The sequence below is a fragment of the Oncorhynchus kisutch genome, linkage group LG16 (genome assembly GCF_002021735.2).
Source record: "Oncorhynchus kisutch isolate 150728-3 linkage group LG16, Okis_V2, whole genome shotgun sequence".
NCBI lineage: Eukaryota > Metazoa > Chordata > Actinopteri > Salmoniformes > Salmonidae > Oncorhynchus > Oncorhynchus kisutch.
This window is the reverse complement of record NC_034189.2, coordinates 26,521,194-26,542,995: the sequence shown is the minus strand read 5'-3', so window position 1 is coordinate 26,542,995 and position 21,802 is coordinate 26,521,194. Positions and strand designations below refer to the sequence as shown.

At 42.5% G+C, this 21,802-nt stretch overlaps 1 protein-coding gene across 1 annotated transcript in view; it reads right to left on the bottom strand.

The window, feature by feature from the left end:
* LOC109906556 (protein Dok-7) overlaps positions 1-21,802 on the bottom strand; it is a 47,995-nt gene that overhangs the window by 13,103 nt on the left and 13,090 nt on the right. The window contains exons 6-10 of the mRNA XM_020504302.2: positions 18,946-19,050; positions 17,554-18,386; positions 14,647-14,695; positions 12,695-12,777; positions 11,760-11,829 (exon numbers count right to left, since the gene is read on the bottom strand). Of these exons, the coding sequence (XP_020359891.1) occupies positions 11,760-11,829; positions 12,695-12,777; positions 14,647-14,695; positions 17,554-18,386; positions 18,946-19,050 (1,140 nt within the window). The remainder of the gene's footprint in view (positions 1-11,759; positions 11,830-12,694; positions 12,778-14,646; positions 14,696-17,553; positions 18,387-18,945; positions 19,051-21,802) is intronic.

Sequence of the window (21,802 nt, the reverse complement as noted above, 5' to 3'; positions counted from 1 at the left end):
CTCATCTTGAGGCTCCGAGATAAATTCTGAAGAGGCCTGTGTTGCTGAGGAGGTAGATGCCTCCTCATCCTGGCCAGTGCCAGAGGGTGCTCCAAAATATTTCAGAAGTGCCTCTGAATTTGCATTGAAATACAGTATATGAGTCTGACACCCTAAATACATTTGTTGCACAATTAAATATACATGTCATTATGCACAATTGATCAAACTTTCAGAATAGGAACCAAATGAACCATACAACCTCCTTGGCTAATTCTAGGCATAAGACACCCCCGTAAGGCTCAATATATCACAAAAGATAGAAAATATCAGCATAATATAGACGTATTTTAAGTTAGCCTACAGCATTGGAAATTCCCCTTACTGAGCTCAGGACCTAGTCAATACAATCACAGAAAACCTTTACCGTCACCTCAATGAAAGTTAACCAAATCAATAATGTGCTAGTTAGGTTGTAAACATTATTCTGCAGGCTACACACATTATCATGATGAAACTGTGTTAAATTATATCCAATGTTATGTAAGCTAGTTGGACAGAAAACAGAATATTGTCGCCCTAGCAACATAGGCTAACAAACATAAGTGTTATACTAGCCTATTACATGCATAATATTATACTCATAAAGAGATGACATAGCTGCCTTTATCTTTTGTACGTTTCTCCTCTTCTTCTTTCCTCTTTTTCCTAAACTGGGCACCTGATGGCTTAGACCTTTTCGTGTCCATTTGTGCTGATTTGGCACTCGAGCATCAATACATTACCCATCCCCCAACACTGTCGACCAAGAGTCAAGATTAACCAATTCACCTTGGTGGTGTGCAGACTGGTTTTATATTATTCTTAATGCCAGTCCCTCCAGGATTTGGCCGATTTTTTAAATATATATTTGCGGGCAAAAATGCTTGATTTTGCTGCTGCATTTCTGACATTTTGCATGGCAATATGCAATGATTTTTATCTGGCAATATGCAATGATTTTTATCCAATTTCTCACGAAAATGCGTTGACGAGAGAAAACGTTTGTTGACGTGTGGCTTGCTTGATTTTACCATTATGAGGTAAATGTGCAGTGATTGGTTGAAATTGCGAGCCATCTTCTTGTACTGCGGTGATGGGTCATTTTTATGCAATGCAATTTATGCAAGAAAAATTTTATGCAATCATTTTTTTGCAATGAATTGACTGTTTTATGCAGGAAAATAGTGCGGAGAAATAATACAGTAAATACAATTCTGTTCGAGTACTAGATTCCTATGCACAGGCTGTACCTGTACATCAAGCTGCCTCACGCTACAGAAACAGTAAATAGGCTCCTGCCCTGTGGGCTATTCTGGCTCGGACAAAGATACTTCTACAGTGATTCCTTTCCTTCATTCCATTTAAATCCTTCAAAATGGCAACATGGACCCCCTAATCAGCTGCGCACCAACAGTTACAGGGCAATATTTCTCCACAGTCATTGCGAAGCCATTAGAGACTGCCAGAGTCTCTGCGGGTCTGTCCTTTGGCATCATCTTTGAGGTCTGATGCCTAATTGATCACATTAACCGGCCCTCACAATCACAACAGGCCATAATGGCTGCCCATTACAACAGTGGGCATGCCCACAGCTTAGTGCAGGGGCCCTTTAGACAGCGTTCACACAGAGTTAGCCCAGCATGGGGGAGGCCATTTTGGCAGATGGCTCTTTGTGAAGCAGCACCGCTCTGTGGATTCTCTTTGAAAGTGGATGTCACGGAGGTAACCCCTGGCGAAGGTTAGCGACGGGAGCTCAGCACAGTCGACTGCTCCAGCTTTTAGAACAAAGTGCCAATGGTCGGTGCCGATGCAGTAAGCAGGGGCTCTGTGCTTCTGTGCTATCTTTTTGTTTGGGGACACTGGCAGTGAGGATTTGTTTCATTGAGCCCATGTGAAAGATTATGTTGTCACAGACGTTCTGTGAATTTTAAGAAGAACGGTTGTTTTTAATAAGGAGCTAAAGGTGGCCAGTTTTGAGAAGCTCAAGGAATTGTGCAGCACAGGTTGTTGGGCATAAAAATGTACAGTCGCTAGACAGCTAATGCCTTCGTAAGGTTAACAACACTGTCCCCAGTGGTCATGACCAAAGACCTGTCCTAAAGAGGGTTCTGAGTTCTAGAGGGAGTTCTTGCACTAATTAATAATGTTATGGCTTCAACAGGAGAAGGGTGGGAAGGTGGCGTGGGAACTAAATCCAGGTGCGGCAGGCAAATGAGCGGTGGAGTGAGTGATGGATGTGGTGCCAATGTGTGACAGCGGTAAGGATAGTTCTAGAACAGGTGTGTAAAGGACTACGGTAACGTATCAGGAAGTGACCGGTGCTCCCCTGTGTACTCATGTGTGCGTGTTCTTCTCACAGCTGTAGCACAAGAATGTGTGCTCATTATGCAACATGAGTTACTGAGTTACATAAATATAAAGCCAGAGTGAATCTCTCAGCAATTTTCAAAGGCACAGGTGAGGTGAGCCACTCAGACATGGAAGCAGACAGAGGCCTGAGAAGTGTACAGTGTGTTAACAAAACAAGTTCTGACTCACTGTACTGTACAATACTTTGACGCATAAAGCTAGCCTGACACAGGCACTACTGTGCATTCACCTATTATAGTCCATTCTGTAATGCCATTTACAGATGCTAGGTAAGGCACTCTAGGGGTCCGATTCAGATAGAGGAAATGTACTCCTTTCTTACGCATGCCTTTCCTTCTCAGCGTAGTTCTCTTTGCGTGCACTGAATACATTTAATTCAACCTCTGAAAACCCTCCCACTTGCTGGCCAACAGAGTTTTAATTCAATAGGGTTTCTGTACATTTTCTAAAGCCATCTTTTCAAATTTGGTGTACCTTTTCATTCAAAGTTTAATTGAATTTTCTCTCCAGACTAATGCACAAAATATATTGGTGAATAACTAAATAGTGGTTGGATTCATCCTGAAAGTTGTCAAATGCAATTGTTCAATCGATTAAATATTGGAAGGTGAGAAAAGTGTACAATAGGGGCTGAGCAGTAGTGCTATAAACCAACCCTAATTATCCTCACTAATCATGGAACTGTGATGACAACAGTCCAGTCGTCGTGAACCATGCGCCAGGCACCAGGTTTAAATGGCTACAAATGGTCTACGTTCCATATTGATTCAAATTGGCTACATCCTAAATTATTTGCCAAATTGTAATACGTTAGCCTAATTTCATCCACTATTGCTAGCGGTCCTCAGGAACATCCACACGAACGTGACAGAGGAAAGAAAGGTAAACTAACTATGTAATGCAATGATGCAAAATGTATGGAAAGTACCACTAAAGTGACAGCTATAAATGTATGTGGGTGTACAACTAACATTGGCTACTGATAGTGGCTAATTTAACACAAAACACATTTTGTAAAAAAAAATACAGTGAAAATTCAGGGCATATAATTAAAACATTCTAGAAATCATAAATCAACTCGGTAGGTTTGGCGCTCTACTGTCATTTGAGCATGGCTACAGAAGCCTATTACTTGGGTCTCCAAATGTCATTCTTGAAAGTTATATGGTCAGCATTTCATAAACTTCACTGTGGAAAAGGTGATACTATCACGGACAACAAAGGGAAACCCAGCTGCGAGCTGTCCAGTGACGCGAGCCTACCAGGCAAGCTAAAGAGAGTTTCAAGTTCCTTGGTGACCACATCACTAAGGAACTATCGTGGTCCAAACACACCAAGACAGTTGTGAAATGGGCACAACAACACCTTTTTCCCCTTCAGGAGACTGAAAAGTTTTGGCATGGGTCCCCAGATCCTCAAAAAGTTCTACAGCTGCACCATCACCGCCTGGTGTGGCAACTGCTCGGTATCTGATCGCAAGGCACTACAGAGGGTAGTGTGTACGGCCCAGTATATCCCTGGGGCCAAGCTTCCTGACATCCAGGTCCAATATACTAGGCGTGTCAGAGGAAGGCCCAAAAAATGGTCAAAGACTCCAGTCACCCAAGTCATAGACTGCTCTCTCTGCTACCGCACAACAACAAGGTACCGGCGCACCAAGTGTAGGACCAAAAGGCTCCTTAACAGCTTCTACCCCCAAGCCATAAGACTGCTGAACAATTAATCCAATGGCCAACCATACTATTTACATTGACACCACCTCTTTGTTTTTACACTGCTGCTATTCGTTGTTTATTATCTATGCATAGTCACTTTACAAATTACCTCGACTAACCTGTACCGCCGCACATTGGTACCGGTAACCCCTGTATATAGCCTCGTTATTGTTATGTCATTTTATTGTGTTACTTTTTTATTTGATTTTATTATTTAACTTGAGTTCATTTAGTAAATAATAGCTATTTTTCTTGAACTGCATTGTTGGTTAAGGGCTTGTAAGTAAGCATTTCACTGTAAGGTCTACACTATTTGTATTCGGCACGTGATAAATAACATTTGATTTGAAAAGATTCTCCATTGCCAGATGATCCTCAGAAAGTTCTACAGCTGCACCATTGAGAGCTTCTAGACTGTGTCGTGTCTTTGGCATCATTAAACTGAAGACTTATTTTTATCAAAATTCTCTGTAATTATAATTAGGTGATTAAACTAACTTAATCATGTAACTGTAATTAACTAGGAAGTCGGGGCACCAAGGAAAATATTCAGATGACAAAGTTATAATTTTTCTAATATAGCTTTCAGATATTTTTAAATCTGATGAATTTGTCTTCCGATTAATCAATTATTCTTTACCTCACGTTAGTCTCATTCCAAACATCGTAAATTGTTGGTTACCTCCACAAACCCAGTTTTCACTATGAGTCATCCATACATCAATTGTCTTAAATCATTTATTTACTAACTAAATAATCACAGAAATGCACACAAACAAAGAGTAGATGTGGAAACAAGGAAATGATAGCAGAGTTTCCCTAGTGGGATAAACCGGTATCGCGGCTTGGTGGATAAAAGGGAAGTGGGGGTCGACTGAGATAAAAGTCACTACAGAGTGATAATTATAACAATTGAAATGCTAATCCTTTGCACATGAACACTCACTCATTCTGGAATAATTGCAATCAATATATATATATATATTTCAGTGTGTCGCCGTGATCTCTGTTTGAACGTTTGTTTCTGTTGGAGAGTTTGTCTGCCCTCTCTCTCTCTCTGCCGTGGTTGGATGGATAGTTCAGAGTAACATTCAGCAATGTTTCGGTGGTTGTCGGTCTTCGCGTTCAATGATGCCGAATTCCTAGCTTCAGACTAGTAATTAGTATCAAAGAAGTGTTCTTATTCTGTAGGTTAGATAGTCTCCGAGTTAAACACGTGGTATGGTTAAGAATTCAGCAATGGGCTCAAACCTTAGCCCTCTCGTAATTGAGAGAAGCATGGTCTGAAGATAAATTTGGAAGAGCAGAAAGGGGCAGGCCCATGACTTAGTTAAACTCCAAAGGGCATTGGAGTTTCCTTCATTAAACTGTCTAAAATCACATTACATAATTCCACAAATAGTTTCATCTTTACTCATTCATCCCATACAACAATTAGATGCAAGCCCGACAACAGAGACTCTTGTATAAACAGGGTTATGGTAATGTAGCTGTATTGTCTCTCATGAGTTTCACAAAATTGTACCAAACGGACCAGTTCGTAGCTGGCTACTTCACCGACCTTTTATACATTCTCCAGAACATGAATATTGTTCAGTTCTCAAGTTCTGTGAGGTGGAAGAAATTCCTTTGTTCTCTCTATGAAAACTCACTCTCTCTCTATACTGTCTGGCCAAGAGGAAGAATCTCCTCCAGGAATCTATGACCTGCCTAACAGCAGCCTGGGTGTAGGCGAGAGAGAGGGGGGGGGGATGGTGCAGAGAGAGGGGGATGGTGCTCGCTGTACCCAAAGAGGGCAATGTCATGACAACTGGCTGCATCACCGCTAGGTATGGCAACTGCTTGGCATCCGACTGCAAGGCGCTACAGAGGTTAGTGCGTACGGCCCAGTAGATAACTGGGGCCGAGCTCGCTCCCTGCCATCCAGGACCTCTATACCAGGCGGTGTCAGAGGAACGTGGCCGAGGGAAGAGGTTTAGTGGTGGGGTGCTGAGAAAATGTTTGTCGACTCCAGCCACCCAAGTCATACTGTTTTCTTTGCTACTGCACAGCAAGCGGTACCGATGCACCAAGTCTGGATCCAATAGGACCCTGAAGTGTATAAAATGTGCGGAATTCTGAGGGAATTAAGTCAGAATACAGTGTAGACACAACTCCACCACATCTCCACCCCAAACAAATAACAGGTGAATAGCATGCTCTTCTCATGCTTAGATGTTCTACAGAAGTTGTGTACACCTCTTCAAATGAAGTTTTACCTGTCAGGCGCTAGTCCATTAGCTTGGCTCAATTTCACAGAGCACTCCAGGTGTCGCAGACCTGTCAGTACCTCGTCACCTGCTTCTGAGACTTCACCATTGCCCTCTCTGACCCCTGCATCTGATTTCTGTATAAATCCACCAGTGTGCTGTCTGTCTGCCATTCCACACGGTCATGCACACAGAGTAACAGGTGATGGAGGGGATATGTTGATTCAAGATAGATGACTCATCAAAATGATCCACTCACTTTAATGGAGAGAGAGCACAGGAAGTTGTGTCAGAAAGGGCAAGGTGAAATTCAGTTGAGACAGACAGCTGAGAACTGAGAACTGTCATGGTCTAGGCTATTTAAGGGCAATCTTTGAAGATGTTTTGATTGACTCAGCATTCAGACAAAACAAAGACCACAAATAACTGTAACATCAATGACAGACTGGATTATTTTGCTCTCTCCGTGCTCATTTCTGTCTATGGTGAGACAGAACACTGGAATAGAGGGCTGCATTCGGTCAGGCGCACAATTTGAGATGAAAAAATCGATTTATTTCGTAGGTTATTTGGAAACAGACATCTACATCGTTCTGCTTTCTATGAGTTAGCCTAGGCCTACTGATTGTATTGAAAGCACCTCTGGCGTATTATTATCACGCTCTCAGCAATCCCTGATTCAAGTTTAGTAGCCTCTCTTCTACTAGTTGGGTGTGCAAGATCAAGTGTGGTCTCAACAGAGGTGGCACCACAGGTTCAAAAGTGGTGTGTCAAAATGTATTTTATTTTCTGGGGCCTGGAGTTTTTCCAGATCTCATGACCTGGTCAGGCAAAACAGGTCCCAAATGGGTCTTATTTGTAGGCTATGACATGGTCCAACATTCAAGGGATACTTTGGGATTTTGGCAATACGACCATTTATCTACCCTTTATCTACTTCTCTGTGTGCAGTATGAAGTTAAGTAGTTAGCACAATTACTGGGAGTCTATGGTATCTGCTAGCCGTTGGTCAAAAAGCTACTGGCCCAAACAACATTTCTACTGGCCCGGACATGGTGTAGTTTTTAAATGCAGAGCCTATAGCTTGGCATGCTTTCTCTCTATATTCAACAGTTAACAGGCTATATTTGGTTATTATGATATGTATTAAACATCAGTTTAATATAATTTAGCAATGTAAGTCATTACTCTATTTTTTAGAATTACATTTTTGTACATATTTCTTTCTAAAAAGGAATATCTCAAAATAAGACTCTCCCCCTTAATTAAAAACAATTGAAATTATCTTAAATATGATTAGGCTATTGTTTACCACAGTGTCTGTAAATAAATATTGGTAATGGAAAAAAGTGAATGGCGCTTAACCAACGTGATTTGAGCTGCAATCAAACATGTTATCATCAATGAAAAGGAAAAGGCGCAATGCGCGCAGAACTTAGCCCTTTCCTTTTCAATAAATATTGATAACCTATTTATATGTCACTGCTTGCAAATCGTCCCACTGCTATAAGGTGGGCTACATCCTATATGCAATACGTAGGTCAAGAGAAATTGCAAGTGTTTGCTCTCATCATTCGTGCTGCATCAAGTTCAGTAGCTTACCTCTCCTCTCCTAGTTGGGCATGCGTGTGGGGGGGTGCTACGCTAACATGGAATTGTTTTAAGATGGTCATACAATGGATCATTTAGCTATTTGATTTGAAATTGAAGGACCCCTTTAGGTATCTTATATATATATATATATATTTAATTTGGCCTTCACCACTATGCCCATAGAAACGCATTGAATAACACATTCATAATGGCAAAAAAATATCATAAATCATATGGAATAAGGTTTTGAAGTGTCTGTCCTATATTTAGGGGATGTAAGAAAGCTCTGGAAATATTTTTGTCTTTTGGACACATAAGCTGTGTTTGAAGACTCATACTAACTGCACTAACCATACTATTTGTGATGTAAATTGAGTATGTACTGTCGTAGCCAAAATTTTTGAGAATGACACAAATATTCATTTCCACAGTTTGCTGCTTCAGTGTCTTTAGATATTTTTGTCAGATGTCACTATGGAATACTGAAGTATAATGACAAGCATTTCATAAGTGTCAAATTACATGAAGTTGATGCAAAGAGTCAATATTTGCAGTGTTGACCCTTCTTTTTCAAGACCTCTGCAATCCGCCCTTGTATGCTGTCAAATAACTTATGGGCCACGTTCTGACTGATGGCAGCCCATTCTTGCATAATCAGTGCTTGCAGTTTGTCAGAATTTGTGGGTTTTTGTTTGTCCACCCGCCTCTTGAGGATTGACCACAAGTTCTCAATGGGATTAAGGTCTGTGGAGTTTCCTGGCCATGGACCCAAAATATGGATGTTTTGTTCCCAGAGCCACTTACAGTAGTTATCACTTTTGCCTTATAGCAAGGTGCTCCATCATGCTGGAAAAGGCATTGTTCGTCACCAAACTATTCCTGGATGGTTGGGAGAAGTGGCTCTCGGAGGATGTGTTGGTACCACTCTTTATTCATGGCTGTGTTCTTAGGCAAAATTGTGAGTGAGCCCACTCCCTTGGTTGAGAAGCAACCCCACACATGAATGGTCTCAGGATGCTTTACTGTTGGCATGACACAGGACTGATGGTAGTGCTCACCTTGTCTTATCCGGACAAGTTTTTTTCCGGATGCCCCAATCAATCGGAAAGGGGATTTATCAGAGAAAATGACCTTAACCCAGTCCACAGCAGTCCAATCCCTGTACCTTTTGCAGAATATCAGTCTGTACATGATGTTTTTCCCAGAGAGAAGTGGCTTCTTTGCTGCCCTTCTTGACACCAGGCCATCTTCCAAAAGTCTTCCCCTCACTGTGCGTGCAGATGCACTCACACCTGCCTGCTGCCATTCCTGAGCAAGCTCTGTACTGGTGGTACCCTGATCCCGCAGCTGAATCAACTTTAGGAGACGGTCCTAGCGCTTGCTGGACTTTCTTGGGCGCCTTGAAACCTTCTTCACAACAGTTGAACCACTCTCCTTGAAGTTCTTGATGATCCGATAAATGGTTGATTTAGGTGCAATCTTACTGGCAGCAATATCCCTGCCTGTGAAGCCCTTTTTGTGCAAAGCAATGATGACGGCATGTGTTTCCTTGCAGGTAACCATGATTGACAGAGGAAGAACAATGATTCCAAGCACCACCCTCACTTTGAAGCTTCCAGTCTGTTATTCGAACTCAATCAGCATGACAGAGTGATCTCCAGCCTTGTCCTCGTCAACACTCACACCTGTGTTAACGAGAGAATCACTGACATGATGTCAGCTGGTCCTTTTGTGGCAGGGCTAAAATGCAGTGGAAATGTTTTTGGGGGATTCAGTTCATTTGCATAGCAAAGAGGGACTTTGCAATTAATTGCAATTCATCTGGTCACTCTTCATAACATTCTGGAGTATATGCAAATTGCCATCATACAAACTGAGGCAGCAGACTTTGTGAAAATTAATATTTGTGTCATTCTCAAAACTTTTGGCCACAACTGTAGTATGATAATTAGTCATAGTATGGATATAGTTAGTATGCCAAAAGTTCCCGGATGTCGAAAATATGCAGACGAAGTCCGACGAGACCGGACACAAATTCATTACAAATGTTAAGAAAATTTTGAGGAAAGTAATAAAGCAAATAAGTTACGTTGCACATTATGTTGGCTGACAATTTGTTAGCTATGCTATCCTTATGAACCGCATAGCGTTGCAGCAGTATGTACCTGTATGTTAGCTAGTTACCTAACGTTAGTTGGCTACTAATACATACTACTACAATACGAACTTGCCAGGCAGTATATTAACTAAAATCGAACTAACTATTCAACGTTTATTGACTTGATTATTCACGTCGTTCTTAACTAAGCGGTAGAGTCGTTGTGCGCTCTCATTGGACATTGTCAATTATGTCTAGCTACTCCGATTTCAGAGCACTCTCCTCTTAGTGTGCCAGAGTGCAGAATAACTGATGAATTTATGAATGCTCAACACCCATTGAATATATGGCCGGTGTCAGTAAACATTAGCAAAAAAAGCGTAATTAAATTGTTGCCAGCAGCACCGTTACAGTCACCAATGTTTTGGATAACATGAAGACAGCCTAACCAGCTCTGCTAGGGCAAGTAAAATGGTCAGAGTGAGGTGTTTTCTCATTTGTGTCTGGAAATAGCTAGCAAACTAGATAACGTTAGCCAGTTAGCTTGGGTGCTTGACTGCCGTTGTGAGGTCAGAACACACGGATCAACCCTACTCTTCTGCCAGAGCGTCCAGTGACGCGCTCTGAAAGCTAAACACTCAATTTACGAATGGACAATCTAACAATGCTCTGGATTTAGGAACGCCCAGAGCGCACTTTGGCACTTCAAATTGAATTCAAGAGCACACCAGAAATCGTAAAATGTCTAGCTAGTCATTTGTTATGCTAACAAACTAGCAAGAGGTTGCATAGCAACAGCATCAACTTCCGGTAGACAGGCAAAGTGCTAGTACACTCAACTGAAAGGATAACCGTTCGGAGAACATCATCGTGTTCATGAGAGTCTCCCCATAGTGAAGTCATATTAGTTTGTAGCTCAAACGTTTCAGATCCTACAGACAGAAGTTGGCACATCAGCATTACCGACTTCAGATGAGTCCTGTGACACTTGTGGGGGTCATAGAGAAGCAAAACGGAGAACGCCATCATGTTCCGTCTCCCCTTTCCATAGAATCTAGGCCAAACCGTTTGGACGCTACAGATGTTATCGCGAGGAGACCGGTCTGACAGCTGTATCTCGGCCACCTCCCACCGCTGATGCGGAAGGACATAGGCAGATGTGGTGGATTGAGACACAGCCCAATGCAAAAAACCTGATATCTCTATCTTAAACTGACAGATTTTGATGGGGAATATTTTATTATGTTACTTAGATTGACAGGTGCGCACGGGTGAGTCAATAGACTCTTAAATTAAATAAGAGTAGGCACTGGACAGGTATCTTTCCAAGGAAATGTTCTTCCTAAATATGATTAGGCTACAGTTTACTACATTGCCAGGAAATAAATATTGATCACCCATATTTGTCTCCGTCTGAATATCGCCCCGTTCCAAAAAAGGATATATGTAAAACGCAGCTCAAGAGAAAGTGTCGGCTCTCTCTCCAACTCAGCTCTCTTCAAACTACGTCTAGCATATTGGCAGATATAGCCCAGTAATACTGATAGCCTCATATAATGGGCAACGTGAGAATCGCTGGTAATTTTATCTATTTCTTAGGATATTTTTGCAGAGTGGGCAGGTCCAGTATAAAAACCTGCGAGAGTGGACAGGAGTGGGATGAAGAAATCAGTCCTGCACAGTCCTCTACACTGGAACATAAAACGCACTCACCTTCAGTCTCATGAAGGAACCGTTGTTGTCCACAACTGCCCATCAGCTCGTACTTGCTTTTCTCTTCTGGCTGAAAGACACAGTACACAGTAAATAAGATGCTGGTTTCTAAGTGGTAGCTTAGGCTACATCTAACTAAGATCAAGCCTGAGGCTTGAATTAATTACAAAGATTCCAGTCCAAGTTGAGTAAAACAAAAGTAAACCGCAGACAAATGCGAATCTCTATTTAACAGTTCACTGGAGGCACTCGAGTTAGATTTAGACTTGACTAATTTGAGTGTACTGAAACCTCACAGACTTGTCTACTTAAGTTGAAAAAAATAATGTAGCCTGAAGTGTCTCTTGTCCTTATTGAAGCTTATTCATGCCTTTCCAACTGAGTCAAGTGTTCCCGGAGGTTTTGCTAGTCTCTGGTGTGAAAACATGGTGGAAAGGTGCAGCCTCATTGCCCTCTGTCTGACTGAAAAGTGGGATGTGACTGAGGTAACACTCTCACACAATGTGTTCTGTCTGTTCTGCCCTACAGTACCATAACACTATGTTACACTGACTTCCACAGTCCTCACAAAAATAACTGTAACTTATTTAAGAGCATTATTGTCTGAGCATTGCTGACATTAAATGAACATTGTTGACATTTGCCAATGTTCGTTCCACTCATGTTAAATGCCAGTCTCACAAGGAAATGGCATATACTAAATGTATGGGACAATTATAAAAGCAGTATAAACAGCCCTGTCATATCTTGCGTGTAGCTGTTATAAAGGACTTCCATACTGCAGTGTACACCCTTTAAAGTATTCCTCTTTCTTTCACAGACATTGGCCTCACAGGTATATAATTATAAGTTTGGACCATAGTAAGAAAACAATTGAAACAGGTGAGTGTGATGATCTTAAGAGGATTGAGTAATCCCACTTCCTGATGCTCCACCTCTGAACTCTTCTCCAACGCCCGGCTCTCCATGATCTCATACTCGACTTTGTGCCTCTCCTCCTTACTCTTCTGCTTCTTATCTGGTGGAAAGAGGGAAATAAAGTGCGATTGAGATGTGCAACAATACAACAGACTCCTATTACACTGCAGTACAGCCGGTGAGGATAAGATCCCTATGTCATGTTCTCCTTTTCGTCTACTACATGCTGTGAACTAATGCAGTCGAAGCGGCGTCTCTCGGTCCCCAAACACACATAACCTGTTTGATCCAAGGATGGGAAATGACTTGGAAGACGATTGCAAGGGACAGATTAATCATCGTTGTACAAGACCGCAACATGTCAGAGGACAGGATATAGCATTACATTGTTGACGTTGTCTAGAGCTCCCTAGTGTGGTTGGGATAAGTGCTGTATTACTCATGGGGATGGCTTTGTTACGAGCACAGCAGCCAACACAGTGGCCCTGATGTCATTTCCAGTACAAATGGAAACTTCCATAAAACCACATAGTCTAAATAACTGTCAGAGCGATGCTATACAATCTGGGGTCATGCTGAACAAATATTTCAGTTTGTCATTTTCTTGTGTACCTTCACAGTCATGTAAAATGCCATTGTATCTAGTCACATTTTGTTTCATACTGCAGCAGCTGGTTGAGCTTCTCTGCATCTATCCCAACCTTCAAAGCAGCTCAATCACAAAATGAACACAGCATGAAGAGAACATAGAGGCATCACCAGCTTGCAGAGGGAGGAGAAATAGTCCCCCCCAAAAATACAGAGGAAACAAAGACGAAAGGATATTTTTTTAATTAAAGTCAAAGAAAAGAACAGGGAGGAAAACATTAAAGTAACAATTTTAGGGGCGCAGATGAGAAGGAAGGAAGGAGGGAGGAAGCCAGGAAGGAAGAGGCTGACTTTGTTTGTTAGCATGAAGTTCATTCCATGAAGAGAGGAGAAGAATAAATCAGTAGTGGGCGTTCTCTTACCTTCAACCGATACTGAATGATCTTTCACCTCCACACATGGAAGGTCTCCATCTTGGAGTGTAGGGTCCAGCAGTTGCACTTCAATAGGCTGCTCTTCATTAGATGTCTTTTCACAGTCCACACTGTTCTTCAAGGGCTCAGAGGGTAGTGGCTGTCCAAAATATACACCACTGTGGTGCATTTGACCAACCTGTAGGACAAAGCTGTTCCGGGGAAATGCTGGTGTCCCCCAAGGAGGCGGGTGGCATTCCTCCCCTTTCTTGCACTTGAAGCAGTTTTCGTAAATGATAGTCCCTTTGTCCCCTTGTCTTGCTGAGTTCAGATCACACAAAAGTTCACAGTTGATAACAGGTTGTTGGGATCTAAGCTCACATCCCAAAGCAGAAGCCATTGATTCATAAAGATTCAGGTCGTTTGTCTTTGTACCTGGCTCTCCGGATGTGCCTAATAGGTCTGTGCCTATGCCTAATAGGTCTGCTAAGAGGTCAGCTAATTTCCCCTTGCCTTTCTTCTGTAGAGGTGCTGATCCCTCATTCCTCATCTTTAGCTTCTCAGAGCTGTTATTGGTCACTGAGGCAGGTGCGGACGTGGTCTCTGTAGTTTTCCTCAGTGCGTCAACCTTGATATATTCTGAGGAGCTGCTGTTGGGTCTGCACGGGCACTTATCAATACTTTCACCTGCTGGATTTTCAAAATGGGAGGTTCTGAGGCAAAATTGCCAATCCTCAGTCCATAGGTTATGTCCTTGGAGCTTAACGCATCTCCTTTCTAGTTATACAGGTTAGGAAATCTGCACATCGGTTTAATAATTCATTGGATTCATTCATAAGAACAAGCTACTTATCTAAACACGCTGCAAAGTAAACACAGGTCTGAAAAATCTATTCATGCTTGGACAGGGATATTGAAGGGAAATCATGGCATCGGGTGCGCACACACACCTAATGGAGCTGACTTACCTGGTACGGCTGGCATTGCTGAGCCCCCAGTGTAGGAGAGTGGAGTCCCCTGTGAGAAGATGAGGAAAGAGAACATCTTCAATAACTAGATGAACCAGTGTCAGCAGGTACAGTTCCTTTCACAATATTATTTTTGTGCCAGTATTTTTGTGCCTTTCAATGAATACTACTAGGGCATTGTGTATTGGTAAAAACATGAGAGCTGCTATGGCTTGTTCACATAGAGTTACAATGAGTTATTGGAACCCTTGGGCCCTTAAGGGTCTTTGTTTTCCTAGCTGATAACTGAGGTTGAGTATTACAACTGTGTTGATAGATGTCCACCCACACAATGCTTTATCCCATAGGACTGGTGCTAGGCAACTAACAGAGGAATTGTTTCACTGTAAGGCTGGAGCTTTACATCACTCTCGGGAAATATCTTTCAAAGAGACTGAAGGCTAGACTTAAGAAAAGTCAGAGGAAACAACAGAAATTAACTTTTTGTTTTCTTCAAAGATCATCAGAAATTAACCTTGATAAATCTGTCTCTCCAACCAATTTTGGATGATTAATGTCTAAATGCACCACCAGCAGATGGTGCATTTAAACAATCAATAGAAAGTCACTCATATACGGGGTAGTAAAAAAAACATAAACATCAATTGAAGTTGTTTCATCAGAGAGTAAAAGAGACCCGCTTTGACCAAAGAAAAGCACTTGGTTTTATGCTTGAAAGTCTGACATTTTATTCATTGATTTGGATGTCTTTTTAATATAATCAAAAGCAACGCTTAACAAAAGAGGTATATATTGGATGACAAAAAAAAGATCAATGACTATAATCTGATATTTTATTCCACAGGGAATTTTTTAGGAATAAATTGGGATCTAATCACATGTCATACTCTGTATGAATATGTCCTCTTTCAAAGTATATGAGTATGAGGCTTTATGTTGTAAATCACTTGTAAATGAGATTCATCTTCAAAGATCAAACGGAAGGGCTATCCTTTCTAGTTTCCATAACAAGCAAAGACAGGGGAAGAAAAAGTTTGCAACGAGAAGAAGTTAAAATCAATTTCTTGCACTTGGATGACCTCAAAGAGAGAGAAGACTGATATTACAATCCCAAAATGGAGGCCCAAATAGAAGAGCCGTAACTATGGTGACACAGAGGCTCTTATGAAGACACTTCTTACAGAGATGGGAGTGTTTGAGAGACTATAAGAACAACATCTACGCACAGAGAAGCATGTCCAGACTTTTTTGAGTGAAAGGACAGCTAGAACCTCAAATGGCTAGTAGAGTGCACACCTTGCCAGGCAGACAGGCAGCAAGAATGTTAATGTTCCAACACCAATTGCTGTGAGATTTCACAGTAAAGGCCATATTGACAGCTATAGCCGGCAACAGGTGATACCAAGATGACTAAGCCTTACTCGCAGTCATACAAGCTGTTATAAAGACTTGTTATACAAGAGGAGCAGAGCTGCAGAAAGGACTGAGTTGGAGTTGGATGGACATGCTACAGTATATGAGAGTGGGAGGGAGCTATGTTTTTTAATGCAAAAATTCAGATACAAACCAAAAAGGAAGCAATTGCCATAAATTCTTCTGTCAAAGACTGCTTTGTTTGTGAATCTTAATGATGAAGTCTAATCGAAAGCTGCTGACAGTATTTTTGTACTTTGGTAGTTGGTACTCATAAGACAAACAAAGCAATTCTGAAGAAATGTAACATTTTGGCCCAAACTGTATCAATTTGATGATGTTCATCTCATGATGTGAGATGAACCAGTGGAATACAGTAAATTGGATGAAAATAAACAAAGGGTACACTTTTCAACCATAGTGTAATAAAAGAAACCAGGGCAGCATCTCAATTCTATTTCCTTAATTCATTGTGTCTACTCTCCTCGCCTCCTTCACAAAACGCATTGGAGAGGATCAAAAGTTCCTCCACTCCAATAAGTTTTGAGAAGAAAGTCAGGAGAGAGGACACACAACCAAGCTAGCTCATTTGGTTCCTTGGAAGTTGTGGGAACGTACATTTTTGTTTTCTCGTTGGTTCTGGGAACAAAGCTGTACGATTTCTGACCAGTAAAACGGAAAGTTATTTTATTGTCCTGAGAACAGAAGTAAAACTGTCGCCTTTTCTGGGACTGTTAATTTTGTGGTTGCAGGGAGATTCTGAGAATGTTTTACTATGATTCCCTGAAGGTTTTATTAAGATTCTGGGAATATAAATTATAAGTTATTTGAATGTAATTAAATGACATTATGAGAAAATATTTTAATAAGACTGCTAGCTTAACTGAACTGCATGCACAGAACATATGGAAATAAATGTGTTTATTCATTCAAACACATTTATTTTTATTGTGGCATGGGGGTCAGTGAGACTCTAACCTATGATCTTCTGTTCTCTATCGATGGCAATAATCCACTGCCCCACCAGGATGGAGCTAGCATGCCATGTTTATTACTCATACAAAGCTGTTCATTTTAGTCTATTCAAACTGACCACATTTCAAAGAAAACAAGCACTCATTATGATCAGGTGTGGCCAATTAGTGGGTGCAGCCAACACAGCTGAACACACTTAACGAGACAGAGGATAGAGAGAGTTTTGTTGACGCTGAGAACGGAATGTATATGTTTTTATAATAATAATCATTTTTGAATGTTACAATTGTTCTATTGGTATGTTTTCTTAATGTTCTGAGAACATTAATTTAAATAGAACCATAAGGAAACCTGTTATGCTAAAGAAAATGTTATGCTAAAGTACTGTACAAGTTTGTATGCAAAATAACAATAGGACAACCAACCTCTCACCAAGCTCTAAGAAACATATGGTTCTCAGAATGTTATGTGCTAGCTTGGAAGGAATTAAGGAAATACAATAACCCCAGCTGTCTGTACCTTGAATCCTCCACAGGTGGCGCAGATGGTTAGGAGGGTTTTGGAGGCAGTGGCTTGGGAACTGCTGCTGCATATCTGATAGGAGTCTGGATGTTGACTGTCACTAGAGGGCGCCACCCCGCTCTTACTCTCCTCTGAGTGGCCCTGTAAGAGATCAGCCATCGAGCGCCTGGCAACAGTGTCCGAGCGACCCCCGAGAGGACCCTCTTTTTCCCTCTGTACTGATTTACATGATGGGTGTGATTGGGGTGAACTACCCGCCTGGTCCTTAGATGTTGTGGAGGTCTGATGCCCCCTGGCCCCTCCTGTTCCCCCCTGCAGTAGATTCCGGGGGGTGTCGTAGAGGTATCTCAGTGACGTGGGTACCTGGTACTCCTGTCCTGGGGCTGGGGGGCAGGTACAGGGGGCCAGGTCCAGGTGAGGGGGCAGGCTGAGCAGGGAGCCAAAGTCATCCCCCCCAGAACCAATGTCCAGGCTACCTGCATAGGAGGAGAAACTCCCAGAGTAGGAGGAGTGGCTTCCTGTGGCGATGCCGCTGTCGGATGAGCTCTGTCGACCAATCTCCTGCAGCTGCCGGGACATAGGTGGCTTGGCTACTGCACGAGCTCCACCCACCTGGATGACGGACAGTTTATCCTCGGCCTGTAAGGCCACCTTGGGCACAGACTGGCCAATGATGGTCTCTGTGGGGGGGGAGCTTGTTGTGACGGGCTCAGTCCAAATGGCCAGCCGGCTGCCGATGCTGGAGTCTGATTGGCTGGTGTCGGAGGTGTCAGAGGAGCCTGATATGCTGCGGTCGTCTCCCGCCACAGACAGACCATACGTGGAGGAGGCTTCCAAAACCACATAAGAAAACAGATTATTTATTCTACAAAAACAAAAATATTACTTATACACCTTATCTACACAAGCACATCAATAAAGCATTACATCAGATTATCCAAAATAGGTCTCCTCACTTGTCTGACTGGTAGTCACAGTCACAATACTCACAATAAATCAACAACATAAGACACATTTATACATGACGCTATAGAAACTTGCTTTTAGAAAGTTATGATAATGCAACAAGCACCATTACTGGGCAATGTATCATTTCCCATGGATTAGTCATGGAGAATACTAACTCTAATACATGTTCCATAAATTGTTGAAGGAAGATGAATGGTGAGCAGTGGATGCTGGTGTCCCTTTTTTTCACTCATAAACTATATTGTAGTAGTATGTTCATTAGCCCATTGTTAATAACATCCCTCCAAAAAAGGGTGCATGTCAGCAGTCAAGTTTTCAAGATAGAGCACTTTCAGGACAGCGCAATGACTGTGATGGTTTTGCATTGAAGGACAGGTTCATTCTAATGGCTGGAATAGACTGAACGGTGAGGTAACGCACCTGTGCTGCTCTGGTGAGACAGCATGCTAAGGCGTTTCTCCAGCTCCTGGGCCTCATGGTTTACCCTCTCCTCAGAGTAGGCCTGGTTGGCGGCGGCGTTGGGGTCTGTCGGCGTGAAACACAACGGTATTCATATTACTTTACCTTTATTTTAATAGCAGTCAACAGTCAACAACAATACATAGTATCAATAACACACCATAGCAATGATAAAGTCATTCCAATAAACAATATTCTACTGCTCTTAGGTCATTTACTACAGTATTCTAAAATAATATATCAGTTTATGCAGGCCCTTGTGAGACAATTCAGTGGAAAGGACAAAATTCTGTTTATGTCTGTTGATTAATAGTCGTAAATCTCGATAGGAGGCCTACTGATAATAGTATGCATCATTATCTGTGAGGAGAGGCTAACCTTGGGTGCCTTTCTGATGTCACAGTGACATGGGATCAAAAGAGTGACGGTGAGTGTCTCGTATTGAGGCTCGGATGCATCCGGTTTTCAGGGGAAAGGAGGTCTGGATTTGGAGTCACACTCAAAATTAAAGTGGAAAACCACACTACAGGCTGATCCAACTTTGATGTAATGTCCTTAAAACAAGTCAAAATGAGGCTCAGTAGTGTGTGTGGCCTCCACGTGCCTGTATGACCTCCCTACAATGCCTGGGCATGCTACTGATGAGGTGGCGGATGGTCTCCGGAGGGATCTCCTCCCAGACCTCGACTAAAGCATCCGCCAACTCCTGGACAGTCTGTGGTGCAATGTGGCGTTGGTGGATGGAGCGAGACATGATGTCCCAGATGTGCTCAATTGGATTCAGGTCTGGGGAACGGGCGGGCCAGTCCATAGCATCAATGCCTTCCTCTTGCAGGAACTGCTGACACACTCCAGTCACATGAGGTCTAGCATTGTCTTGCATTAGGAGGAACCCAGGGCCAACCGCACCAGCATATGATCTCACAAGGGGTCTGAGGATCTTATCTCGGTACCTAATGGCAGTCAGGCTACCTCTGGCGAGCACATGGAGGGCTGTGCGGCCCCCCAAAGAAATGCCACCCCACACTGACCTACCGCAAAACCGGTCATGCTGGAGGATGTTGCAGTTAGCAGAACGTTCTCCACGGCGTCTCCAGACTCTGTCACATCTGTCACATGTGCTCAGTGTAAACCTGCTTTCATCTGTGAAGAGCACAGGGCGCCAGTGGCGAATTTGCCAATATTGGTGTTCTCTGGCAAATGCCAAACGTCCTGCACGGTGTTGGGCTGTAAGCACAACCCCCACCTGTGGACGTCGGGCCCTCATACCACCCTCATGGAGTCTGTCTCTGACCGTTTGAGCAGACACATGCACATTTGTGGCCTGCTGGAGGTCATTTTGCTGGGCTCTGGCAGTGCTCCTCCTGCTCCTCCATGCACAAAGAAGAAGGTAGCGGTCCTACTTCTGGGTTGTTGCCCTCCTACGGACTCCTCCACGTCTCCTGATGTACTGGCCTGTACCTGGTATCGCCTCCATGCTCTGGACACTACGCTGACAGACACAGCAAACCTTCTTGCCACAGCTCGCATTGATGTGCCCTCCTGGATGAGCTGCACTACCTGAGCCACTTGTGTGGGTTGTAGACTCCGTCTCATGCTACCACTAGAGTGAAAGCACCGCCAGCATTCAAAAGTGACCAAAACATCAGCCAGGAAGCATAGGAACTGAGAAGTGGTCACCACCTGCAGAACCACTCCTTTATTGGGGGTGTCTTGCTAATTGCCAATAATTTCCACCTGTTGACTATTCCATTTGCACAACAGCATGTGAAATGTATTGTCAATCAGTGTTGCTTCCTAAGTGGACAGTTTGATTTCACAGAAGTGTGATTGACTTGGAGTTACATTGTGTTGTATAAGTGTTCCCTTTATTTTTTTTGAGCAGTTTATATCATAAGGATGTGGTACCGGAGATGTTAAACACTTCTCCAATCGTTGTTGAGATCTGATATTCTGCGCAGCATAAGGTGAGACGTAGGCCAAGGTCATCGTCAACCAATCAAATCCTTTCGGTCGAGAGGACAGTTAAAACAGCATGCTTCTGAGGAAGAGCTACGGAAGTAAGTAAACATCCGTATTAGACTGAAAATATATATAAGGTGATTAAACTGAAAACATGTAAAGTTATTTTTTTCAAACTTGAGGTTCTCCATGCTCATTAGTTACTCATTTAACATATTTGCTGCTACTTCACTCTGCTACTTCACTCAATCCAGTTTTCAGTCTCCCCTCCTAATTGTTTTAAATTCACTGAGACTGACCAGAATATTCCCAGATATTACTTCAATTAGCTTGTTTGGGATTTTTGTGTGTGTGTGTGTGGGTAGGAAGACAACGGACCTTAAACGAAGTCAAACCGAAAGGTAATACCTGAAGGTATCCAATAAGAATACAGATGTTTGTGTTCCTATGCAAATCCTTTTGCTACGGTGTGCCTTACTGAACATGACCCAGTTCTGAGTGCTATCGTGCTATCGTTATCCTGTCACGACGCCCTCTATCTGTGAGGGTGAAAACGCCAGGCCTTTAGTGAGGTAATACAGAACAGGGTCACACAGGGGTACACCTTGCTGTTTGTGCAACACTACATGTGTTTATTAATAGCACTGCTTGCCACGTGGCCCCTGTGGTACGTGTAATGGAGATGGTGTGACTATGGATCATTAGTACAACGCCGAGGATCTAATGTAAGTTACCTTAGTCCCAACACAAGGTCAGATGTTATTGCTAAGTTACATTGATTTCCTGGTCAACCAATATGTTGCCAAGGGTCATTTCCAAGGGTCATTGTCATATTGATTGTGCAAGTAGAGTGCAA